Source organism: Fulmarus glacialis, unplaced genomic scaffold (genome assembly GCF_000690835.1).
Source record: "Fulmarus glacialis isolate BGI_N327 unplaced genomic scaffold, ASM69083v1 scaffold17775, whole genome shotgun sequence".
NCBI lineage: Eukaryota > Metazoa > Chordata > Aves > Procellariiformes > Procellariidae > Fulmarus > Fulmarus glacialis.
This window is the reverse complement of record NW_009211390.1, coordinates 16135-43791: the sequence shown is the minus strand read 5'-3', so window position 1 is coordinate 43791 and position 27657 is coordinate 16135. Positions and strand designations below refer to the sequence as shown.

General features: G+C 43.2%; 1 protein-coding gene across 1 annotated transcript; it reads right to left on the bottom strand.

Annotated features, from left to right (window-relative positions):
- Positions 1-288: 288 nt before the first annotated feature.
- LOC104076612 (nuclear receptor subfamily 0 group B member 2-like) lies at positions 289-25384 on the bottom strand. The gene is made up of 4 exons (XM_009577531.1): positions 25220-25384; positions 5323-5550; positions 4615-5221; positions 289-542 (listed from the first exon to the last, which is right to left on the bottom strand). The coding sequence occupies exons 1-4, from the start codon at positions 25382-25384 to the stop codon at positions 289-291; spliced, it is 1254 nt and encodes a 417-aa protein (XP_009575826.1).
- Between the last annotated feature and the right edge of the window lie 2273 nt (positions 25385-27657).

The window sequence follows — 27657 nt, the reverse complement described above, 5'->3', positions numbered from 1 at the left end:
AAATGCTCACTAGAAATAACACAGTTGAACCTAGCACAACTGTAAAGTATGCTGGTGCTCCTAGACAGTCTTTGAATACATTAGACGAAAGGTTTTTGAAAGCGTACAGAATCATGAAATGCTTAGATTTCTCTACTTTTAATTCTAAAATGTTACAAAATTACTTCATCATACAAAAAATACATATGGCTTACAAAGATGCATCAATGATTTGTTTGAAATGTGTTTAGCTCATAAAATCCCCTCATCTCTTCAAAAGCAAGTATTTGAGAACACAGATACCTGTTTTCAAAGCCAGTGTGGCTTGATGCATAAGGTTTCTAGAAGTAATACATTTAGGGGGGCCTCTCCTAGGATGGGCCTGAAGAAGAGCTCTTCAATAGCATCTGCATCAATGTCTCGAAGAGAGGCAATTAGCTGAAGAATCCAAGCAAACCAGCCTAGGTTCCTGTGGAACATCGTTGAGATAAACTCCATCAAGGTTTGCTGAGCTTCCTGCTGCAGTGTTTGTACATAGGGGAGACATTTTAGGACATGGCATCCTGTCAAAACAAAAAGTAAAATAATAAATCTTGAAACACTTTCATTCTGTGCCCTTCATAATGATGGGTGTCTGGCTTTCTAACTTGTAGTACTACTTTCTCTAGAAAACAATAAAAGCTTTCTAAATACACTTTTTGGAAAAAGAAGATATGCGTAGTTCAATAATTTGAAGAAACTTTGAGCAGCATTGTAAGCATATTGGAATCTAGCCCATTATGTTAAATCCAGCTCTGAAATGGTAACAGGAGCTAACTTTGACTCAGTACAGTTGGAGAAGCAGCTTTATAGTGTTGTCTATCCACCAAATGATGCTGAGACCATAGTCTGGGTAGGTGGAAACATTCCAGCTCTAATCTAAAATAGGTAGGCAATATCAGGAAGATGGAAGTGGTGGTTTGGAGCTGCGAGCAGGCTGGCAGTCTGAAGACATAGGTTTCCTGTCTACCCAGCCCCATCTCCCTCTAGCAAGCTTCTGCTTGCTAGACTAAGCTGGGGCACTATGATTTACCATGCTATCTAGATATCTTCATTTACAGTCTAAAAAGAGCATAAAGGTTCTCTGTGAGATGTATCATGACCCACAGGAGTAGAATAAATAATTGTATTTGCTGTTTTTGTATTCCCTTTCCTCAGCCATTTCTGAAGAGGGAGAGGTCTCTGCCCTATGGAGTCATGGTCTTGAGCCTCAATTACATACCTACCATAGCACGTGACTTCAAACCTGCTGTTTCACTGAGGGTCTTTGTGGGTGCCAGGGCTCAGTTCAAAGGTCACCCCATGTTTATCCTTTGCCTCTGGTGGAATTGCCTTGTCAGGTAGCTCTCAGCAACCTGTTGCCTCCTGTCCTCACCACCTGAGGATAACACCATCTTTTCTTTCCTAGAATTGCTGCAGCCTGAACAGGGGTAGCATGAATCCCCAAGTTTTGACTTCTGCCTCTCCTGCCTCCCATGTCTTACTTTAACCTATCTCCCAGTACACACTCGTTTACAGTGACTGACTCCATACCTCCGTGGGATGGGATCTGAATAGCTTAGACCGGGGAGTGTTTCACACAGAATCATTCATTGAAGTGTGGGAGGTTCTGCCTTCTTGCCTAGTGCCCTGTACTAGGGCAAAACCAACCTGGTTGGGGTTTTTTCAGTCTGTGGCTGGCTGCCGTTTGTCAGTCTTCAGCAGCTCTCTTCTCCCTAGACATCACTGCCAGAGGAGAAGAAGCCTCAGTAAAGCCTGCAACCAGGCGAGCCAGAAATGAAGGGTTTGGAAAAGTCATCTTCTCCCCCAGGATTACCACCAGCTGCAAGCTGTGAGGATGGTTCCAGGTGTTAGATTTTTCATGGAAAGGAAGTTGTCAGGATTTTGTATATTCAGGATGAAATTGCAATTGTTTATGTCCCTTCAAATTTGCTTAATTTCCCCATTTGGTCTTCTTTTATATGTAATCAAACGCTGGTTTTAATTTACAAATAATGAGAAACTTCTTGTTCTGAGATCTGTTGTAACAATATTCAGTCAAACACATGTTTCCAGCTGAACTGTAAACCTCTTAAGAGCATCTTTTTTAACAGAAGTCCTTTCACATCCTTGATGGAGTTTTTTTGTTTGTTTGTTTGTTTGTTTTTTAAAAACTCCATGAAAATATATATATATGGCACTGATACAATAACAGCACTGTTTTTCACAATTCCCATCTCTTCACTGTGCAGTTCCCATTGCTTTTCAGACAATTGTCAAAAGCAGCAAGAGCAGTTTCACCTCACTCTGTACTGTTCATGCATGGTGGGACAGACCTACCTGTTCCTTCCTTTGACTTACTGCCTGGCTCCTTGCAGCTGGACCCTTCACCCATGCACACCCTGACCTCTCTGAAGCCACCTAGCCAAAGCACCCCTGTGAAGAGCAGGGATGGCAATGTGTTCTGGAGAGTCTGGATTCAGTTAATGCAAGACTGCCTATTTCCCCTCAGGGGTTGGGCACACGCTTTCTCCTTCGCAGGTTCTTGCTGGCCAAGATGTGGTCAATCAGTAACCCAGCCAGAGCCTCCCGCACAGAAGTACTGCGCAGATTGTGCTTTAGTGGGAGGACCTACACTCCATGCTGCCTGCCACCCTGTCCCCAAAGGGATTTTTTTATGATAGTAAGCACAATCTCTATGCCACAAGAAATCACTTAGGGCACAAGCAAAGCTCTGCCATACTTGTTTGTCATGCTTCTTGCCCAAGCACTGGCCTTGCTGTGCTGCTACAGCTTTTGCTGAACTCCAACTCATAATCCAGCTCTGGACTGCTCCGTGCCTGGTCCTTCCCCTTTGCCTCAGCCAGTTTTGGTGGTCCTAACAGGAATAAAAAGTTCAGGGTGGGAGCCCACATGAAGTACTCCATGATCCAGGAGAGGGTTTAGTGTTGTTGCTGCTGGTGGCTGCCTGAAATCCTCTTAGAACTGAGGCCTGCAAGATATTAAGATTTGGCCAAACATCAAGCCAAAACTAAGAGGGCAGCTGAAAATGTGCTGCATGTACGTAGAAAACATTTTCTGAGTTTGGTGGATAGTGTTCAAAAACTATTAAAAATAGTCATTGTGAAACGATAGCTCTACAGTTTTGTTTGCAGCAAAACAGGTAGAGAAAGGGCGGTTTGGGCTGTGTATAAGTCCTCAGTACCTGTTTCAGCCCAGAGGTAGACTGCAACTCTTTGTTCCATCTGGAATCACTCTAGGCTTAACTGAAGTCCTTGCAACCGCCTTCTGCATCCCGTGGAGAAAGGCACCTCCAGAGAATACGGTCATCCCATCTAAGAACTAGGGAGTCCCCCTGAAGCTCTCGACAGTGTCTGCAGACAGCATGAAGGGCTGCTGGGCCTCTCGTATGGCACCCCGGGGAAGCAGCAAGCATTAGAAGGCACGAATCCAGACCATAACACTGCTTCTGCTGCTTTCTCCTTAAGTGACAATCGCATTTTATCCACAGAGATAACAAAAATGCCTGCTAGTTAAACTGTGTAAGCTGCTGCAGATGAGGGATTTCTCCTCTTATCATCACCCTGGATATAATCGGTTGTTTCTTTCAGCCTGTGAAAAACGGAGAAAATAACTTGCACTGAAACGAACTCCACTGGTTTGATGCTGCGGCATAGACACACAAGACAATACCAAACATCTGGATGACATTACATCTCAAAAATCAAAATTTGAATCCTATTGGAAACAGATATAAAGTCACTATAGCCTTTGAGCAGCCTATAAACCATTTGCCACAACAAAAATCATGGAATAACTGAAGCGTTCAAGTATCCTTTTGGTGCAGTCCCAAGTATAGCACACTGCTGACAGTGCAGCCAACAGCAGTGATTGCTGTGGAAGGAGTCGGGGATCTGAGCCAGAGCAGACTGGAGTCACTAAGTCTTTCCACCTACTTTAGTGGACTTAGAGCTCAGCTTTTAATGACTCACGCACTCCGTGGTGCTGACCTAGGCAACCTTCCTTCCTAAAGAGGCTGAACTTGGCACCAGAAGTGAGAGGATGCAACCACTAGTCTGAGTTTGCTCTGTGACTGCTGTCCCAGGCTTTGGATGTAGAGATACTCAAGGATAAATAAATAAATAAAAGCTGTGTAACCTCAGCGCAGTATCCTTTTGACTCATTGATGAAAATCAGATGATAGATATCATTTTGTCTTCTCGAGTGCTCTTGCTACAGACAAAGTCTTTGTTAAAATACTTCTAATACTCACATGTGCCCGTGTACCATCTCTCCTTTGCTGTACTACGGGTGAGGCTGCTGTATTACCTTTGAACAGGAAATCAGTTTGAAGTGACACGGTTAATTCTTTATGACTTAAAATTTGTCTAATAGAAGCTGTTTTGGCTTACAGTGGGTGGCCTACTGCACACATCCAAGGAACCTAAATAAACTACTTCAGGCAGAAAATCATTAAATTGTGGAATATAGTTTTTCAAGAACATTTAGCTATATTCATAGAAAAGAGTAAAACTAAACATTTGTCTGTACACAAATGAAAATGACAAATGTCCTTCTAGACACATAACCATCTATGTAATTTCCAGGAGGACTTACCAGAATTAAAAAGAATAATTCCTTTAAGATAGGCATATTCTTTTGCACTTATGTTCAGGTCCCAGAATTTCCATAATAAATTCTTCATCTTCTGAACTTCTGCTAAAGATGCTTCCAGTGACGCACTGCCCAGTTCATTGCTCGCTGTCAAAGACTGATTGAGGAGGATTTTTTTCAATAAACTAGGGGCTGAAATCTCTCTCAGGTCAAAATCCACCCCTTCTTGTGCTATGCCCAGGACAAAAAGAGGGGCCCAGTTCTGCTGTACGAGGACAAGCTGATCCTCCCAAGGCACATGATAAAAAGAAGGCAGGTTTCCAATAAAAGTCTTCAAGAGCACTTCAGAAGCTCTTCTGCATGTGGCTTCTGGCGTTTTCAGGGCAGCTCTTCTTCTGTCCATACAAGAGCAGCCCTTGCTTCCCGTGGAGCGGTGGGGACTGCGATACTGCTGGTGCCACTTGGTCTCACTTCCATGCTCTTTGTTAAGGATCTGGTACAGGATGCTCTTAGCATGGTGTGTCTCACACTGACATTTCCCAACTTTCTCAGCTGGGACCTCGGTAGCCACAGAGCCAGAGTTCCCTGTGGCAGGAAACTGCGCGTGGAGCTATGCATCAAGAGCAGGGGAGAGCATTTCAGCGAGGCATTGTGTGCTTTTTGTATACACGGGTGATTGAAAAGTAATATGACCCTGATCTGTAAAGTTACCTTGAACTTTATTTGCACCAGTCTGTTTCGAATGAGGCGGGGCTGCAGGCTGCCGATGTCGCACAGGGCTGCCGTAGCCGCGGGGGAGCGGGAGGGCTCGTGCCCGCCGGCAACACGGGCACTGCTCAGCGCTGTGCCCCGCTGCAGGCAGGCTGTGCCTGGCCTTCTGCCACCATGCCAGTGGCTCTGTGCTGCTGCCACCAGCAGTGGCAGTTTTGCAGAGGACAGCTATATAACACGTACAACCTGCCCCTATGTTTTTATTGATGCACTGACCTTGCCCACTAGCTAATGCTCTGGAGTGCACAGAAATACATTTATACTTATGAATGATGCTGTGGTAGCAGTCCCTTGAGTAGATGTTTTCACTTCTTGTGAAAAGGAGCCACCTGAAGACGCTGTGGATGTCTACCATTACTTTTCACAGAGCACTTAACAGTGTTCGTACTTTACACTGTAGCTAAAAGGATGTGACACCTATGTCAAGGAGCTCAGAGGTGAAAGTCCCGGGGATGGAAATCTCATGTATAGGAATTATTTCACATTCCTGGGAGATTTGAGAGAAACTTCAGAGAAAGTCAGCGGCTATAGCTCATGACAATGTTATCTCCTGCATTTCACAGATGATAATTTTAAACACAGACTATGCAGACTTCTCCCAGACTTGCTGTGTGATTAAATATTCTTCATACAAGCTGTGGAAATAGAACTGATGAAGAAAGAGAGCAAAATGGCAATTCGTACTGTTGTGTGTGTGAACTTTTGTAGCAGAGCGAGAGCTGAATGATAGAATTGTCAGGACTTTTCAGGCAACATCAGGGAAAACTAAGTAGCAGAAATGCAAGAACTCAGCCTTAATAAGAAGAAATTGATACTTCAAGTTTTTGTTACTTCACACTCTCTTGCTTGCTCTTATATAGGGGAAGAGGTACTAAGTTTTTTCACCAAGCATAATGTTTATGTATTCCTACCATCTGGGCTCTTAGCATGTCCTAACAAAAAACGATCATTAAAAACAACAGCTCCAAGAGGTACTTCTATTAGATCTCCAAGCCTTAGGTATGTAAAGGCCATCCCATCAGATGCATAGCCGCAAATTTGTCCTTTGCTACAAACAACTGTGTGTTTTTTCTGTGCTGGGCCATTTTTAAATTTCCATTTATTTACCTCTCCATGATATTTATGTTGCAAAATTTTCTCCTTCTGAGGAGGTAAAAAGCAGAGGAAGAGATGACAGCTCCAAAGTTGAGCAATCTAGAAGTGTAGTGCTGCTGAGGTGCAGCTACCACTAACTGCAGAGAAGGTCAAGGGGGCCCAGAGCACTGAACACCTGATGGGATTTGCTTGTCCACACCTCTCCATCCATTCAACAGCTCACTACTGTTGTCCATTGCTGGGGTATCAAAGAGCTTTTTAGGTTAAATGGCACAGCAACAGAGAAGTCCCCAGAAAGTCCCATTCTTCTTATTCTCACTGTAGAATTCTAGCTGGGCTGAGGTTCAGTGGAATGAACTCCAGTTGCAGGGCTAATGCCATCTGAGGTTCTGCATGAGTTACATAGATTGGCTAATGGCTGTACTAGAGAGACTGGGCTTGCTAAAATCATTCTTACACAGAGTTTGCTTGTGAAAAGTAGTTCTGTCTCCTAATTGCTGGTGAGCATGGTGGTGTTTCAGTAATCTAGGTAGGAGAGTGAGCTCTGATAAACCCAAGTCCTCTACTCAAAGGAAAAAATCTTTGACTTCAGCTGAAATCAGCACCATTTCACAGTTCACCATCATTTCATCCTCATGGTTCATGTCATCATTTCACAGTTCCTATTAATTGTGCTTATTAAAGTTCTACTCCAGATTAAATTTGTTCCTTTCCTACTTTTTTTTTTCTGAGATCTGCATCAGTCATATGCAGAGAGTCCTGATGTCAGTAACATATGGTATTGGATACCATTTCTATTTATCATAATTGATTTCCTTTGGTGTGTATAGTTCTAAGAGGCAGAAGCAAATGCTATTTTTCTAACGGGAATGCCTGGTATATTATAATAGCTTTATGACTGTTTACCAAAAATACAGACTAAAGGTTACTGCCTCAGTACCACTGCTAAGGACACATCATTAGCTTTTTCTGAGTGTGATTACTTAGAATTATGAGTCGATATTGAATTGCAGGTGAAACTGATCCTAGTGGTCCTGATTCAAAATTGTCTGAAATGAGCTCTCTGTGTGACCTGATTTTCTCAAATGTAAAGGACCAGCAGCTAAATTTAGCTCTATTCTCATAAATCAGACAATAGTTATTTTTTCTTTCTAAATCTTACCTATAGAATGGTTGAAGCCACATGCACCTAGATATCAAGCATCTACAGTCTTCTTGCTACAGTAGCAATGCTTCTTTCAAATATACTTAAAGTATACTATACAAAAAACAATTTTGTGATATGAGAAATCTCCATGGACTTTTATCTATTTCAGCTGTTTCTAGCATGATGGTTTGAGAACAGTAAGACACAGTCACATCAGTGTTATTTTTTCTGTTTTGCATTTATATACTTTTTCAATCAACAAAGCATACACATCCACAAATACTGGCTGCAACCACATTCTCTCTGCAACCATCATAATTGCTCCTCGGGCACAAGTGCCACCTTTCGGATAACAAAAAAAAAATATCCTAAGTTCACAGACAAAATTGCTATGGACAACTCGTGGATATTCACACCATTTCTGGGAATTGTCCTGCTCCGAGCAAGGCTGCCATCTCCGTCTCTCCCATGAGTAATGTTGTTTTGCACACCTGTATATTACTGTTACAGGTAATACATACTTAATATAGCTCTTCATCTTTGTTGTTTAGGTGATTCACGCACACGATGCAACCTTTTTCCTAAAATCATGGATTTCTCAGGTTTGCAAAAACTACCTGCTAGGCATAGATGGTCCCAGGTTTCTACCGTCTCTGACCAGTGTGCAACAGCAGGGTCAGTGCAATGAAGTCAGCAGGAGCTGAGGGATATTTGTTACTATTAAATATCCAGTGACTTGTGCACATTCTTAAATATCCTATCGGGTCCAAAAGTATAAGGCATATAGTATTTTTGGCTCTTAGCCCATAGCCTCAATTAGTCTAATAGAATACTTGGAAGGCTGAAGAGACTTGTCAGATAATATAGGAGCTTAAGTGGCCATCTCATCCTTACCTTGGCAGTAGCCAAACATGAGTCCTTCAGGAAGAGTGTAAGATATATACCACTCTTCTCAGGAGTGCTTTTCTTGCCTTCAATCATTTGCAGCTTAGGGAATTCCTGAACCAGAGTGATTTTATGCATTTAATAACTCTCAATTAATTTCTACCCTATGATCTCATGCAGTCTGCTCCTGAAGCCACACGAACATCCACATCAGCCTCTGGCAAGGAGCTCTGTGGATGCTGTACGTGAGACAAAACTTGATCAAATATTACATTGGCTGGATTTGGTGCCTTCTTGCTCTTGTACTGGGGAAAAAAAAGGAATCAGTCAATCCCTATTCACCCTCTCTATAGCTTGCTTTATTTTATAAATCTTGGTAAGACTCCCACAGTCATCCATTGCCCAAACTAAAGAGACATAGCTTCCAAAATTGTTCTTTCTTTAGAGTGGTGCCATGCCTTTGATCATCTTGTTACCTTTCTTTGAAACTTTCTTAGCCCTATATCTTTTCTAAGATATTCTTTAAGGGGAAGTGGGGAAAGTATCAGAACAGAACACGCTGTCTAGGACTTAGGAGAGCATGGATTTATACAGGGAGGGAATGAAGTTCTCTGTTTTGTCTTTCCCAGAAGTCACTCCTGAACACTGAGCTGTTGTTGCCATGAAACTGCCACAGCCCCCAACTTTTACTCCTGAGTGATAGTCATCAGTTCAGAGGCGCTCATCTTAGCCAGGAGTGGAGTCAGGAGTGTTTTATCTTACGTGCATCTTTTGCCATGTATATATACACTGAATTATCATTTGACACCTAGTTGATGATTTTCATAAAGCCCTTCTGCAATTCTTCTTACAGCCCTAATCTTCCTCTGAATAATTTTGTATCATCAGCAAACATTCATATTCTGAAACTTTGAAGGCATTGCTCTTCAGAATAGTTTGCTCAATGCTGTGAGTTGCTTAAAATACTGTCATAATTTAACTATGGGGCAGAAAATCTGACGTCCTTGCAGTAGAGTGTCTATATATATAAGTACATATATGTTGGACTATATGTATTGGTGCACAATATATATAGTAACTAAGTTATTACTAAGCAGTGATGCGAGCTCTCCTACTTTCTTAAAAAGTGAGACTGGACGCAGATGCATTTCTGGAGAAGACTCTTCCACTATTATTTCATATGAAGGAAACACCTTCCTAGGAAGCTGACAGCAGCCTTTTTGAGGTCATCCTGTCACACCAGTCTGATACATGCATGTATTCCTTGATTCAGTGAGCTCTTATCTCTCTGGTCTCCCGAACAAACATTTAATTGGCCTATAAACTTCTATATGACTTCAGAACAGGATTTTCTCTAGGAGTTTTATACATTTTGTTTTCTAGGAGGAGTTGGGTGAATCTCGTGTCACTGGTACTTTTGAGGACACCTGACTTCACTAACAGCCTTAATGATGTTAAAAGGAGACAGTAATAAAACCAATATCTTTCTAGGAGGGTTCTATCTCCTCCTCGTCCCATCTTTCTTGAGCAGTAGAGGTATTCGTTTCTCAACTAGAGGAACTGAGAGCTACCATTCAGACTGCCTACTTTGGCTAGGCAGATAGTGGGAAATCTCATCCCCGAGTTAAAGCCTGCTCAGCTTTGAAACAAGCTCTGAAACACTGTCTTTAGCTTACGCTCCAATGCCATGGCAAACTAGGATTTGGCCCTTATATCTGAAGCAAGTGTACGTAAATTATAAATCCAGTTAATTTAAACACATTTAGCTTATCTTGAAGGTCAGTGGGTGAACTTCTCAAGTGACTGACATTAAGCATGTGTTTAAAGTACTTTGCTTGATTAAGTCTGGTAAAATCAGCATCTTTTTCATGATAGCCATTTGAATAGAAGTAGCAAATTAACAGAGAGGCAGCTGCTCCAGGAGGCCCTGCAGTGAGATGTTGTCTATCACTGAAACTAGGCCTCTTTTAAATTTGCCTTTGGTGACCGAGTCAGAGAAAAGGCAAATGCCTCTGAACTTCTGCCCCACATCTTGATGTGAAGTAGGAAGCCCCCTTCCTAAAAACCTACCCCGGGCATCTACGTTTAACTCATGTTCTGCTGTTCTTTGCTTCCAAACACACTGGAGTAGCATTTAAAGTGACTTTTTGACAGGTGCTGGTCACTGGCTGAAGAAGGGAGAGTGTTTGTCTTCATTTTAGCCCAAGGACATTTTGTTAGAGACTTTATACTGCCCGACCATACTTCAGCTGTTGCAAATGTGAATGCAAACACGTGCCATCTGGAGCTATAACCAAATCTGAGGCTGAAATATTAGTACAGAAAGTAAATAATCAGCTCAGTGATGCTCCTCAGGCAGAAGATGGGGTGACACAGGAACATATTTCTTAACTCTTCAGCTTCTTATGAATCTAAAGCAGCAATGGATTTCCATGTATGCAAATGCATAAATAAACCCAAAAGGGCTTTCATGTTTGTTTAAAACAAACAAACAAACAAACAAACAAAAAAAAACCAGCTGGACAAGTAAACTCTTTCCATGATTTTTGAACAGCTTTATCCTGCCTCTCGGTAACATGGGGTGAGAGCCTTCTTCAGCTAAAAACCCGAGCAGTCATTACTTTGCATTTGCAGCAGAGCTGCACACACCACAGGAGATGTGCTGCTACTGCGCCATTTCTCCCTTGGTTAAAGGTAAGGGTTTGTTTTAAGCAATGTGTGGAAAGGGGGGTGAATCTGGAGACATGAATAGGTTATAAGCTGCCCAACATCAATCATTTGCTTTCTTCATACTAGAAAAATGAATTTTTATGAGGTAAATTGGAAATTCTTATAAGGGCACACCTTAGGGGGGGTGCGATGTAGAGGTTATAAAATAAACCAGGAATGACCTCGTACCAGATTGTGCCATTTTTCTACGGCTCCGCCACCAAGGAGACGGTGTTTGTACAGTCACCCTTATCAGCACTGGGACAGGCACCACCTGTCTTTTTGAATATAGATAGATATACCACTTATTACGGCTCAGCAAGTGGAAAATGCTGGAAAGCAAGGTAGAAAATGAGCACAGTTTTGAAAAAGCAAAGTTAGAAAATGCTCCTGGCTAGCAATGCCATCTCCAGCATGGCACTGAAAAGGTGACTCCTCCCTTCAGCCCCCTCCCCTGCTGAGAAGAGTGGTTGAGATAATAAACATTTTAACATAGTATGGAGCCCACTATCATATTAAACTTAAGTCTGTCTTATATCATTGAAGATAAATGCCCAACCTAGTGATTAGCACTCTATAAATACCACAGATTAGCGAGTGAAGGTTAGATGGCAGACTAGATATGTGGTGTATATCTTCAGACTTGTCTTTACACATTTTATTTATGATAAAATGAGCGAAGACTTAACAAGTAACCTGTGGTCCAAAAAACTAAATCCCAAACACTTCCATTTTATTTTGAAATATTTGAGGGGCGACTAACTTCTACCAGAGGTATAGGACTAACACATTGAGTTTTCCCTGTGACAAAATTAACATGCCCAAACTTCCCTCACTGTTTGCCATAGGATAACTTCTTTATCAATAACTCTTAAATTAAGTATCTATCTACTCAGAGTCGGGGAAAAAGGAAGAAAGTAGTTCTACCTCAAAATTTGGATTTTCTTAGAGCTCAGACTACTTAAAAACTGATAGAAAAAGCTACATCATTTGGGTTTGATTCTTCATAATCAGTTACTGATTATGACTCGTGCAGCCTATATGTACAAATGTCCAAGTGTTCAGCCAACCCCAGAGAGATTCTTCATCAGATATTTCCTCACCACAGTTTACCCAAAGAGCCCCATTTCTTCTATCTGTCTTTGACCATATCCCCATGTTGATTGCTGTGACTTTCTTCTATCACACCTGTGCCAAGGACATACCTGCTCCATTGTCTCCCAGCTGATTTCCCATCTGATTTGAAGTAAGGCTGGGAAGAGTTCAGACGCAGGTGTGGTAGGATCTTATTGCAGATCTATTTCCTTGCTATTTTCTTTCTATTTCCCAAAGGTGCAGGCACAGAGCAGTTCACAAACCCACCGCGTCCAGGGACTAGGACATCAGGGATCCCTGGAACTGAGAGGAGTAACACAACCCAGTCCACTTTTGGAGCTTAAACATCTTTGCAAAATCTGTACATCCAAGTCTACGCACATCTTTGATTGCATGAGCTTGAATTACTTCAGATTTTAGAGATTCTCTGGTATTACATACAACTGATAACTTGTTAAACTTTTATCTAACTGGCACCACTGAAGACCAATAAGGGCAAGAATCTGCCAACCTTTAGGCTGTCATTCCTTTAGGAATAGGTTGGTCTGACAAAACTGGAGAGGAAGAAAAGATGTTGAGTCTATACGTGTTGGAAATTGTAAAGGAAATCCTTCTATCTCCGTGTGTCAAGATACTTTGGGGAAAGAGCCAGCTTTCTGATAACCATGGAGTCCAACAGGAGTGAAGAAGAAAGGCTGTGAAAACCTTGCCAAAGAGCAGTATGGTTTTGAGCAAAGAGGATTAGGAAAGTAAGGCTAAGAAAATGAATTTTGAGTGCTCAAACCCAGAGTATGGTAGTCACACTGTGTAGAAAGAACCAGGTTGCTGAGAGAGTGGAAGATCCTGAAACTTTTAAATGGTACAGGTTAAAAACTGAAGGGAAGGAAAGGAGGAAAAGATAAACGTGAGCACATTTAATAAGAGCAGACTATGACAGGATAAATGTTATTCACAAATATTCATATGAAGATGTGAGTTGCCCATGGAGTCAAAGGTGACCACAAGACACAAGCACTTCCATGCCATTCACTGGTAGTTTGAAAGACATTCAGACCTTCTTCTGGACCTATTTCTGTATGCAGTAAATGAATGCTTTGCCCATTCAGTACTGAGATTTCAGCGTTGTGAGATCAACTGCTGCTTACTCTGGCATTTATGTTATTCCTGTCACTCTGAAAAACAACTCTGAGATTTTTAGAAGCAAGCACATTTGCAAAAATCATATTTTTGAAAGAGAAGTCTGGCTCCGTTTGCCTCATAAAAGTCTGCACTTAACCACTTTTTTAAAAATACTATTATTTTAAGGTCAGTGGAAACTCCATTAAAGTGTTTCAGGAAATCGTCAGATCATTAGAGCAATGGAAATTGAAATGTATGCAATGTACTGATTTCAAACACATTATAAAACAGTGGGCAAGAAATCAAGTGTGTTCTCTAGTCTTAGTGTAATATTCTCCTTCAGGACCCACAGAATTCGGTAGTGATTTTATCATGCTATATGCCAGTGACTGCTCCTGGCTTGCAGTGGCTACCAAAGGTATTTTTCCTTCAGAGATGCCTGTGTTGTCACCTCTCAAACTGGCCTTTGAAACTAAGCAGAGACATATTTTTTTCTCCTTTAGCTACTCTGGGAAACACATGTATGAGAAGCATTGTCCTTGAGAGAGTGTCTGATACCTAGAACTACCACCCTGAAGGGAACAGACACCTTAGAGTCCAGCCACGTATTTGAAATCATTTTCAGAAAGGCAAGATTCATCTGAAAGCAACTGAGAGTGTTGGAGAATCCAGATCAGTCAGTAGAGCTGCAAGGCTTCTGTGAACAGGTAAAAAGAAACAAAAAAACAAGAGAACCATGTGTATGCAGAGTGTTTAGGTTAGTGCTCAACAATCCTTTCACCCTCCCTGATTGCTGTGACAAGATGGTAAGGGCTTTGCGGCAGTCCTGTAGGAGGGTACATCCAAACTCAGATGGACCTTCAGCACCTGCTTCCCTTTATAGCTCAGATCCAACAGTGGGGGTCATTGTGGTCCAAACCTCTCCTCCTTTTCCACCCTCCTCCTGCCCCGTATACTTCTTGTTCGTTAGGTCAAGCAGGAAAGGCTCTAGCACTTCCTTCCATTAAGCCAGTACTTGATACCATCTGTCGTGGAGATGTGAATCTCCTTTGGACAGGGCTGGAGGGTTTGTCCTTGCTCAGACAGGTCACAGCTATTCCCATAACTGGCCAAGACCCTTAACAAGCTCTCAGCTCATTGTGAAGTAGAGCTGAGCTGGGAAATGCCCAAATCCCAGGATACAAATGTTTCATATTAAACCTCCTATTCTGTACCCACACTGTGTACCCTGCTAATCATGTTTTATACAATCTCGTAAGTGTGAACAAATGACACAGCTCATTACTTGATCTCATTTGAGACTAGGGTTGATGGCAACCACACAGGTGGAGGTGACAGTATTTTGGAGAGTACCTCAACCCAGTTCCCAGCTCAGTGTTTGGAGAGGCTGCTGGGACCAGATGTACTAAGCTGACCCAACAGGTCCTATCCTATGGTAGGAGGTCACCCCCTCACAGAGCTCTGTGCTCCTCCTGGGTCCCGCGCACTTCTGCACCCACCAGACTCCTCAGTGTCTTATCTGCTTTGGAAAGCAGGAGAAAAGTCATCTGCAGAGAGAAGAAAATGACCTTGAGCTGATTCATCGGTGGAAAAGGACAGCAGAGCTGGTCTGAGGAACAGGCAAAAATTCAGCAGGAGAGTCTCACCAGCTCGAGTGAGACTCTTACCAGGACCTTTGGGGCAGGGCTCCCTCCAACACTTCAGGTTATGCGGGACGTGGAAATGATGACTGTGCCGAGCACGGGTATTTCAGCAAAAACAGATAACTCCTCTTACTGCATTTTTCCAGACATGAGAAATTGTGATCCACAGCACAAGTCGTGACAGTAATAATGATTTTTGTTGCATGTTAACCTGACTAATAAGGTCCTGTGTACCTTTACACGTGTCAGGACCTGCAGGAGGTGGCTGGGAGGGAAGATCTATGGCAAAGAATAGATTTGTTTTTCACATCAAATGTAAGAATGGAACACCCAGTAGAAAACAAACCTGTGAAAATTTTAATTTCACACACATCTGCTCTTCAGCAACTATCAATATGAGATGTTCAGTTTATTGTGACTTCAAGTGTCACCTTTAAACCCCCAAAATCTGGAGCAAAAATGAAGTCAAAACAAATGGGTAAAAAAGTAATTCTGTTTTTATTTTAAATGTCAAAACAAGATGTCACTTTAAACACTTTTAAAGTTAAAACAAATAATATAGAATATATTAAAAGTGCCATGTGGATTAGCTAAAAATATTTATTTTTGGAAGAACTTTTTTTTTCCCCCTAAATTCATGTGTCCACAGCAAGCTGTATGGTTTGAAAAAACACCCAGCAGAGGTTTAGCTGTTTCATTAGCTAGCCTTCCTCACCTTCTGTTTGAATTTGTGTTTCAGTGTGCACAGAGGATTAGCAGATATTGTTAATATAGCATCAAAAACCACATGTCTAGACCCAAAATGTCATGTTAAGCAGCAAAAGAACAGAAAAAAAGAGTAGAACAGAGAAAATCCCACCCTACTAAATAATCATAATAACAGGAGAGGAAGAGGTCTCTGGAAGATCAAACTTTCTTCCGCAAAATATTACTGAGGACATTTTGACAAAAGAGTAGGTGCACAAGTATTGATGTCATCAAAGTGAATGACTTCATTGGTGCAGTAGCATTCAAGTGCTCCAGTTCCTGCTTTATTACACCTTTGCCGTTTACAGCAAACCCATGAAAATGACTCAGATGCCACATGGTCACGCAACCACTTTGGTGCTGAAAAGGATAAGGGCGGGATTAAAAGTGAGGTCTTTGTGCATTCTGTTACATATTAAATCCCGACACCGAAATCTCAACAGATGGAGGCGTTTAGAAGAAGAGAACAACAGAGGAAACAAACCAAGCAAGCAAATAAAAGAAAATTATTGGAAAAAAATATTTTTACTGGTTATTGTTGTTCATTGTTATTGTTTATTAAGAAATTAACACTTCACTGTCTGAGCTAGGAGTTTACTATGAAGGTTTTAATCTCAAATAAGATAAAAAAACAGGAATGCAGGAAGATTTTTTTTCCCTTTCATTTTCTTTTCCAACAGCAGAATAATTTTGCCCTGCAAAGAAAGCATTTCTAGTACTGATGTCCACAAGAAACCACACAACAAGTGGTTGGGTTTGGATGTGCCTTAGCTGTACATAGCTGATACTATGATTCAAAAATGCCAAAAAAACCAATGGCATGTGAAGATACATCAAAATGTGCATTAACTTCCTTTATAACCAAATGTTTTCTGCTAGCCCTTTCTTTCCTGCCTTCTGTTTTGTGTGCTTGTTTGTCACTGGGTGTTTGTAGAGCAGGTAAAACAACTGGACCTTGACCTTCTTTGGAGTCACCACAAAACAAATTAATATAAGAAGTAAACGCGCTCTAGCAACTTACAGGTGCATCCTAGCTCATTTCTCTCAAAAAACCCAGAACATTTCTAAATGTGAAAGTAAATATGGAAGGCAGATCAACCCTGATTACCATACATCATTATTTCTAAGATACTTGCTGGGATATACCCTCATGCATGTGTATCACATGTAACAGGTGCTATTTATGGTAATACAAATGGCAAGAGCAGCAGTGATGGAAAAATACTTCCCTGTTTATAGAGTATTATGAAGCTTTGCTCTGTCACTCTATTTCCAAGACTTCTTTTTTCTCACTCCATCATTTGACAAATCCAGGTACACTTCTGAGTCCCTGAACATGCAGATGCATTAGCTACGAACAGGATGATGACCACACACCTGGTACTTCTATGCATGAACCCAGTGACTTTCGATCTGACAACGATCTCCGCGAGTCTGTTACTTATTTTCACTCTAACCGTCTTAAAGGTAAACCAAACTATCCAGATGCAGTTGCAAAATCCAAGGACAGGGAATTATGTACAGGTTGACTTCACAGATAGAAAACAACTGATAAGAGACCAATATGACAGCTGACTGTAGTTAACCTTTAATTGGGATCCAGCAGCAGCACGTGCTTGCTAAATATGCTGTTTCAAAAGCAAAAATACACATAATCCCATCTTGTTTATGCAAAAAGTAAAATTAATGGAAAACGTTAATCTCTGGTCTGACATGACCATGTTTATGTTATAAAGCCACAATGCAGTGAGTACCATTTGACACCAAGCCTCGAGGAGGATTGCTTTGGTTTTGTCTTTACTTCACACTGTGAAACCAGTGCTTTAATGTCAACTTTGCAAAGACACAAAAGTTTTGGGTTTTTTTTTAAATAAAATCGTCATTTACACCTACATGCATTTAAGCACCAGCAGGCCTCTTTAATCAGGTTTTTGCATACACTTTGCTGTGTTTTAGAGCAGTCCAAGAGAAAGCCCAGGGGCAGCTTTCCCCAGCTAACATCACCTATGACTGATCCCTTCTTGCAGCACCTCTCTCCAGTGATGTAATTTTAATACTAATTTCCCAGTTTATATTCACAAGAGACATAGGGCAGAAAAAAAAAGGCAAGCTGTGCATGCCCACCTAAATTTATTGACAAAGTCCTTCACAACTTCATCCCTATGTTTCACTGCATGTAGATATTTCAGTCAGTTTGAATGAATAGGATTTCCATGTGAAATGAAAACGGCGGAGGAACGTTATTTTGGGCAGCGCTGCTGTACAAGATAGAGCTAGAAATACAAAACAGGTTTGCAATGACCGTTCTGTGGCGACACAGATGGAATCTGTATCTCTCCGCATCAGAGATGGTGGCCAGGAAGAACACCTGCGATAAAGTAAGAACTTATGAAAAACGTGCACTGGAGACGATGAGGCGTAAAGGTATTAGAGGCTGCCAACCTAATGGATTTATGCGAAAGAAAACAAGGAGCAAGAGGGATTTGCAGGTAACCACTCCTCGTGGCATGGATGGAGCAATTGGGCAGGAAGGGAAAGGAGCTGAAGACTGAGAAGCAGAGCTGAGCTACCCAGCACCTCGAAGGGAGAGTGCAGAGTTCATAGACAACCGAAGGAGAGCTTACAGGCCTCTGAAGGTGGTAGAAACACCCCACAAAAGCATACAGTCAAGGCTATTTCTCAACGCCTTTTTGAGCTGTGCAGGTGCCTGTTAAATAGTCATCTCTTAGATGGTGGTGAAGAGGAACCATTTTCTTCTGACGCTTACAACAAACTGCTTTAAAAGGGTGACTCAGAAATGTTCCCGGAGCCAATGTTCACAGTTCATAGTTCTGACTTCTTTACAGAAAATCGGCTGATTAGCTGGCCTGACAGAGGAAGGGGACAACGGACACAACGACTTGTGGAGTTGATCCCCGGGCTTTCAAACCACACGTTGACTCGGAGTATGAGAAGCAGGAGACAGTGCAGGTACCACGGGCTGAGCGGGACGGTGAGAGACCCTCATGCAGCTCTCCCACTGCGACAGCTCTGTGAGGGGGAGACGTCTGGGTTCTCGCTGTGGAAAGCCAGGGAATTATTTCTATAGATATTCCTTCTCCAAACAGTTCATAAAAATCAGCCATTGTCTGATTTGCAGCCTCTGTGGAGAGCGCAGGCTGCGCCTCACACCCAGCTGCCACAAGCTCACCAGAATGATTGGCGGTCCCAAATCTCACAGCCTGATCACCAACCTCATTCAACAAAGCTAGAATCTCAGAGAGAGAAATATTTGGCGAGCAGACAGCTGACCCGGTGACAAGAGGCATTTGTCTTTGCCACCCCTTAGACCAATGCCAGCCTTTTATCCGGGTGAAATTTCATCTGTTGCAGAGGAGCTCTGGAAGAGATGAGTCAGGGAAAGATAAGGTCCTCAATGAGGCCATAAATAACAAAAGCAAAGCTAGACAGCAATGTCACCCTTACATTTTACGCCATTGAATTTGAGCATAATTAAGTGCAGCTTGCAGCTAGTGAAGCTGAGACTCAGAGAGGCCACACAGTTTGTCACACAACCTGCTGGTAGATTTGAGACTCAAAACCATTTTTCCTGATTCTTCACCTGGTGTCCTGCCAGCCAGGGCCCTTCAGAGTCCCAGGCCAAGCCCCAAATTAAATCTACTCATGCTCTTTCTCGCTTTGTAGGACAGATCTCTCCTACTGAAGCTTTATGCGTTTGGGAGCCTGTTCTTGTGCTGACAAGCCTGAAGCAGCCCAGCCTCTGAAATACAAACAAAAACACTTTTGGGGCACACCCCCAAGGCCCGCAGCACTTGCCAGAGAAGCACACACCTCCTCCTTTTTATTCCTCTGAGGTAATAAGCTTAAATTCAAAGTACCCTTCGGGAAGTTTCCCCGGGCAGCTCTCCGCTGTGCTTTGAAGTACTCCTGTGCAGTTAGCAATTGTCCGTAGCAGGAGCAGACCACCGGTTTAGCCAGACCCTCAGTCAACGCTCTCTGCCAAAATTCAGACCCCCCCTAAAACTAGCAAGTAACCATCCATCAGCCACCACCAACATCACCCTCCTTCGAGCGACAAAGCCAAGACGCCGCATCTTTGAGCGGCTGAGGGTGATTCAAAGCCGCTTGGGTCCTGGGGCTTGCTCAGCCTCTGCTGCTCCTGGGAGCTGTGCAATACCAGGCAGACCCACTCAGCCACATGAAGGCTGAGGGACTCTCTCTTTTTTAAGGGACTCTCTTTGCTGAGCGAATGCAGCTGCACTCAAATCTGGACTTGCCCCTGCCTGCAGGGGATGTTGCAGAGGGTAATGAAAAACATGACTGCGTGAGCCTGGTTGTGGCTGGAAACGTCGGAGGCTGAGATTAAAGCACTGCGTGAAGGGAGAGGAAGGATGGGAAGCAGGCACGGGAGGGAGAAGAGAAGGAAGAAGTTCAGCACCTCAGAGGAGGAGGCTTTGCCTGCTGGAGCAATGGTGTGGGGGCTGCATGCCCGGCCCACCCGCGATGCTGGGCACTGTGGCTGCCTTTGGCTTTCAGGCCCTTCTCAAATAAATGAGTTGTCACTGCCCTGGCTCTCCCAGCAAAGGTCATATCTCACAAGAGCTCAGAGCTAAATTACTCCTTATTTTCTCTCCGTTTGAGTCTGTTCATCCACAAAGCTTATATCCCTGTTTGGAGTTACTGGAAGTGTTGGTATAAGATGTGTACCGCAATAAAGGGTCTTGTGTGCTAAGGCAAGATGCCCATAATCCGGGGGAAGATAAAACAGATCAGAAATAGGCGTTCTTACAAGATGGTGGTGGTTTTAAATAAATTAAGCAATTGCTTTTTTCCTAAAAGATTCCTTTAAAATGCAGGGAACAGTCCACCATGCAGTTAGCAAAAACTCCGCTATCAGCAATACTATGGTGCCCTCAAGTGGATGCAAAACACTCAGAAACGTGCAACAGTCCACGTCCTCCTCGTGACTGTGGGCCCTGCTCTCTGGTTTGCAACCCCAGACTCCAAAGACAGCGTGTGCCCACCTTAAGAGCCCTTTGCAATGCCAGGGGAATAAATGCGCTTCAACATTTAAAAGAGCGCCAGACCAAAAGTCTCTGACAGCTAAGCGTAGTGGAGCCACATTTGGAAACAGGACAGCTAAAAACATAATTTCTTTTATTTAACAGCATTTCTTGCTGTATGGATGCTCGTTCTTCTCTCTCCATAACTTGCCTGCCCTGAAGCGCTAGAGCTTGCTATGATATGAAAGCTTTTTCAAGAAATTACTTCATTTAGGGGAAAAAAAAAAAGCCTTGGTTGCAGCATTACCTTCCTGATGTTTCCGAGGGGTAAAAGGAAAATTGAGGGGCTTTTGGGCCCAACCACAGACCAAATGCCATTGAACTTGACTCCCTTCCCAGATGCAGTATTGTTTTCCTTCCTCCGAAACCAGCAGTTGATGCGAATTGCCCGACACCAGCCCTTGCTGGTGTGCCACCCAGTCACCTCGCTGTCCCAGCAGTTGTGAAATACTGTTTTGCCCCCCAGCAGAAGACCTCCCAGCCATGACTCCAGGGCTGGCCTGATCTTCTGCCAAAGCCAGCCCTTTCCTGCCCAACAAACTTCAAAAACAACCAGGAAGCTGCTGAGACATAGGGTGACAGATGTGCCACCACTGGCAACAAACTCTCATCCCCTTCCTCCAGAGACTGGGATGAGGAAGAGTGGGTTTGAGACGGATCCTGCAGAGACCTTCATACCAGCAAGTCAGGCCAGCACCCTGGCTGAAGAGCTGGTTCACAGCCAGCCCTACTGTTTCACTGGTGGCAAACTACCTCCTGCCAGAAGTTTTGCCTGAGCCAACTACTCCCTTCCCAGAAAATTCAAGGGACAGCAAGAGCTCAGGAGAGGCAGTTTGGGTGAGATGACCCTCGTCTGGGACAGAAGCAAGTTCAGGAGTATGGATATGAGCCACGCAGTGCCCCAGCCCTCAGGGATGGGGAAGGGGCCCGGATCTGCTCTACCTACCAGAGAAGACACTGAGACAGAGGGAAAGATGCTCTTCTGGGAGGTCTGTGTCACATATTAAGGGTGACGGTGCAACCTGGGCACTGCACAGAGCAGATCTGTGAAAACCTCATGGGTCATGAGCCAGGCATGCTGCTAGTCATCAAGAGATACTGCAACATTTAACTGGAAACCGATGCCAGAATCACGACTCTTCACAGCAACACCAGTGTCGCAGCAGAAGATGGACAGAAAGCAGCAATAAAGATATTACCATAAAGATAATCAGCAATGAACTGGACATACAGGTTAACAGCACATTAGAAAAGACACAGGCCCCATTTATGGCTTCCTCCTTCCCATGTTTATGTTATAAATGTACCATGCTCTTTGTCATATCAGAAAGATATAGGGGAAGCAAAAGCTACTTTTAAAGAAGACAGGGTAGATCTTGAGAGGGTGGAGTAGAAACAAAAAGACTCTAACATCCAGTTCACATAATTTTTAAAAATCCCTCATTTTTAAGATTATACAATGAGCCTGACTGAGCTTACTGCTCAGAGGTCATAGGGGAAGTCACGCTACTACTAGAGAGGACTTCAATCGTGGTAGGTGATGTAAAACTTAAATTAGCTAAGCATAGCTGTTAAATTACCTCAGCTAAACACTCCATAGGCAGAGGTCTGTTAGAAAAGCAACGCAGGTGCTGATGCACATTCACGCACGTGTTCATCTTGCTGCCTGTCATGGCCTTTTCTGCAGAGCTGCTCCCCAGCCAGGCAGTCCCAGCCTGTCCTGGTGCCCAGGGCTCTTCCTTCCTAGGGCAGGGCTTGGCATTTGGTCTTGCTGGATTTTATGGGGTTCCTGTTGGCCCATTCCTCCAGCCTGCCTAGGAAAGGCAGCCCTGCCCTCAAGCGTTTGTCATCTGTAAGTTTGACGAGGGTGCATTGCTTCGCCTCCTCCAGACCACTGAAGATGCTGAAGATGATGAAGATGTTGAATAGCACGCACCCCAGTGACAAGTAGAGAACTGCAAGGGTCTGTAAAGCACAACCCAGGAGCCACTGCCCTCCAAGACCAGTCATCCAACCAGCGTTTCACCCGTCTTCTAGCTGTCTGTCCATCCACCCAGTCCCTAATATCCTGCCTTGAATACAAGAGTATTGTGGGAGGCAGTGTCAAAAGCCTTGCTGAACTAAGGTAAACGTCATCCATTGCTCTCCCCCCGTCCACAGATCCAGTGATTTCATCACAGAAGGCAATCAGGTTGGTCGAGCATGACTTAATCTTCTGAGCAGCATTGGAAAGAACTGGCAGTATAAGACTAGAGCTACAGCAAACTGTATTTATTAGAAGGAGCATTCCTAGGAATACAGTGAAATCATGGTAAATAGGAGTCAATCGGAACCAGATGTCTTGCAGAGCAGGAAGGAATACAAACTTCCTTAAAACAATAAGCTAAGTTCAGAAATGGGCACCTAATTAAGCTCTCTGCATCGACTGCTTTAGAGCATTCCCATGCAAAAGTATCCAACGCACCAATACGAATCTTAGTAAAGATGGTGGGAAAATTGAAGGAGTTAAATAAAAAACTTCAGTACAGTAAATGTGAGGCCTTGAAGGGGTGCATGGGCATTGTAGTCTTAAAACACCAGCAGCACATGGTTCAGCCCAAGGGGCTGGTAGTATGTGCACCGGGCACCAACAGACACCAGTAACCAGCGTGTTTGAGCAGAAACAGCAGGTTTGGTCGCAGTGTATATTCATAACAATTTTTAGCACTGTTCATGGCAGACGAGTGTTGTCTGACTCTGGACAAAAATCTGTTTATGATCAACAGCCTCAAGAAACATGCCTTTCAGATATTACCAAAAGGCTCTCTGTGTTTGAAGTCAACACATGTAATTTGCAAAACAAACGCCAACCGGGGAGAGATTTGATGAGTGCAGGAATTTTTCCCAGAGCATCTATCAGAAGTGAGCTAAAATATAGTCCAGTGGTGTATCAGTAAAGTATTGTACAGCTCAGAGAGCAATTACAAGAGCTCAAAATAAAACCATTAAAAAAAAAATGGTAGAGCTATGAATACAAAAGGTTATGAGCAACCTCTTCCTGGCATATAAGGAAACTGTTGGTACAGGTGTAAACCTGTTTAAAGGCACCTAGACTCTGACTAGTAAAATTATTTTATATATAGAGAGATCTAAGAAGGCTAAAAGACATTTTGTATTAGCTTGAAATGAGTAGGTGGATTGAAAACGTTGTCAAGACCTGCCAGTTGTATGCCAAAAATACAGGCTCATTCAAAGAGAAGGGGCTGGTGACACTGGTATACCAGCTCTTATACCAATGCTGGTATCAATTTGACATTGACTGGACAATGCTGTATTGCTCTAGAACATCATCACTGATGATAACATACCCCAGGACAGTACCTGGCAACAGTATGAAGAGAAAACCACCCCACACACTGGCACTGCTTTGTTCTGACCATGACACTTTGGGACAGTTGAATAACCACAAAGGAAGCAAATATGTACTCTGGCTGCTGTTGGTACAGGTCCGGTTTTGATACAGTCACAATGCATATTAAAAGCTGGCAGTCATTAACGCAAGGACAACCAGGAAGCAGCGGTTACAGCAGAAACGCAACATTAAACAACATTATGATCAGGGCAAGTAGTTGAGCTCAGGGTGCAGAAGATCATAGAATCATAGAATCATTGAATCATTAAGGTTGGAAAAGACCTCTAAGATCATAAGTCCAACCATCAACCCAACACCACCATGCCCACTAAACCATGTCCCTAAGCGCCTCATCTACACGTCTTTTAAATACTTCCAGGGATGGTGACTCAACCACTTCCCTGGGCAGCCTGTTCCAAGGCCTGACCACTCTTTCAGTAAAGAAGTTTTTCCTAATGTCCAGTCTAAACCTCCCTTGGCGCAACTTGAGGCCATTTCCTCTCGTCCTATCGCTTGTTACTTGGGAGAAGAGACCAACCCCCACCTCGCTACAACCTCCTTCCAGGTGTTTGTAGAGCGCGATGAGGTCTCCCCTCAGCCTCCTCTTCTCCAGGCTAAACAGCCCCAGTTCCCTCAGTTGCTCCTCATAAGACTTGTGCTCTAGACCCTTCACCAGCTTCGTTGCCCTGCTCTGGACACGCTCCAGCACCTCAATGTCCTTCTTGTAGTGAGGGGCTCAAAACTGAACACAGGATTCGAGGTGCGGCCTCACCAGGGCTGAGTACAGGGGCACGATCCCCTCCCTACTCCTGCTGGCCACACTATTTCTGATACAGGCCAGGATGCTGTTGGCCTTCTTGGCCCCCTGGGCACACTGCCGGCTCATGTTCAGCTGGCTGTCAACCAGCAGAACATCTCTTCTAGTCAGTTCCTCAGCGCTCACCAAGCACCAGTCCTGGCCCCAGCTGAAGTGATCTTCCCAGGGCAGATCTGTGGCCACGCCATACCGGCAGTGTGAGGAGGGCACCGATTTACGGTCTTGCCTGAGACCAAGCTCCTCAGGCTTCTGATCCCTTTCTGACCATTCTGACCAGCAGGTGACATCCATGTCTGCCACCCTGGGCAGCAGCACTGCCTAGAGGAAAGGACTGCTGTCCAGAGACCATAGGGGCTAAACCAGAGACTAAATATCACTATATGTTATACCCTTATGGGAGGTTGGCATCCTCAAAAAAATAGGACAAAAAAAATGTTCGAGAGACAACCTGGAGAGGGACATTTCTCTTTACCAAATAGCCCCTAAATCTGTAAAAGCAAAAGCCAATCCATTTCATTTTGTTAAGCAAGGAAGATAGAAGGGTTGCAAGATTTTCTTTTAGAAATAAGTGATCGCAGATTAAAATAAAGTGGCAGGACAAATAAACAAAGGTACATCTAAGAATAAGGCTTTTGATTTTTAAAATCTGAATGAGCATGAATTCCAGACAAAAAATTTGAGACCCTTCCAAAAAAAATAAAAAGGGAAAAGCTTCTCAAAAAAATTATTTCTCATCCAAAACGTAAGCCAAAATTGACCTTGCAAAGGATATTAAAACAAATAGGATGTTCTCTCATACCTAAAAGGCAACAGGGAAAAATGAGGACAATATACAGATAACTAAATTTACATATAACCCCACAAGAAACCAATTCTCTGCCTCAGTTTTCAGTGAGGACCATAATGTCTCCATGGAGCAAAGGCAGGATGGCCATTGAAACTGAGCATGGTGTTGCACAGCTCCATCATTTTGGAATTGGAAGGGCAACTTCATTTGCACTCAAGGGAAGGCACTGATTGCCATCCCAGAAGCATCACCGCACACTTGCCCCAGGCCATTCTTTCCTTCGCATCCAGTGTTGGTCGGACGTATCAGACTACGTGGACCTTAATTCTGACCCCCCCAGCTGCCTTTCTGTAATTCTGAAAGAACTGGCATATGAAATTGCAGGTGAGGTAGACTCATTTTAGAGTGAAGGTAATATGTTTGAAGATTACCAAGATTTTTAAAAAAGGCAAAAAGGTGCTGATCTATGCAAGACTAATTAGCTTGAACTCAAAAGTATGTCTAGGTTTAAGAAGAAAAGTATGTAACAATAATAGTATAGAAAGTGACACAAAACACAGCCTGGGTTTATTAATGGTAAATCAGAGCATACTAAACAATTTCTTTCCTCCTGACAGTCGGGAGGTCAGGATGTATTGCATATATCTTCACATACAGCTTTTGGCACAACAGCTTCTTACTGGTTGAAATGGGGAAAAAGTGAACCATTAAGACAGATGACAACATACCGTACTAACGCTGGTCTTGCTCATCATGTGAATTAGGATGTCATGCTGCTGGTCAGAAAGAAATCAGAAGCCTGAGGAGCTCAGTGCAAAGTAAGACTGGTTTTGGTAGGCTGAAAAGCGGCTCTTAGAGCTCCTTCAAAGTTTAATGATCACAATTAATATTTTCATTAATGACAAAACCAGCATTATAATTAAATTTATCATTACCTCTGCCTTTGTCATCCTCAATTCAAGATCAATAATTCAGGTCTAGGTGGTTATCTTCATGGGTAAGGGTAAAAATGAGTTGCAGTCAGCTCAATCATACAAAGAGCGGGTCAAGCACCTAGGACCAAAGCCAAAGCATTTCACCTGTGTGCTGTGAGCTTAGCAGTCGGAGGTGAAAGGGGGGGGAACAAACACACAACACAAGAGTTCTGCATTAGTCATTTTTTGATTAGTTATCAATCACAACTGCTTAAGCCAACAAAAAGGACGCAGCCTAGGGATTGTACTCAGAAAAGTATTCCCTGAAAAGACAAAGCAGTGTTAATATTTCCCTCCAAAAGGCACCTGGTGAGACTCCTGAAATAGTTTCATTTTCAGTTCATCTTCTCTGAACGTGGCTAACCAGGATGTGCAAAAGGGCAAAGACGGGTTACTAGGTGGATCAGGAAAACGTTCTACAGAAAAGCCTGACTCACCTACCCAAGCAGAAGGAAGGCTGGAAGAAAGCAGGAGGGCACCAGACAGTTTCTCACCCTCCCAGAGCAGCTCTTGACAGCTCACAAGGCAGAACAGTGGAGACGCAGCACCTCCCTGTTTCTGGTTGGGCTCTTTTGTTTGTTTTGTTGCGTGCTTTTTTTTTTTTTTTAATTGGATCCATTCACACCCGGAACTACAGTATGTTTTTGCGGCAGAGGGAAGTGGACGCTTCATCTATTCCTGTGTTAATATCTTCATCTTTCTTTTACGCTTGGCCTGTCTTTGGGAAAGGAGATTCTTCATTATTAGGCTATGATGTTCTAAGAGATGCTTAAGATGAAAATCAATTAACCTCTGTGATACCT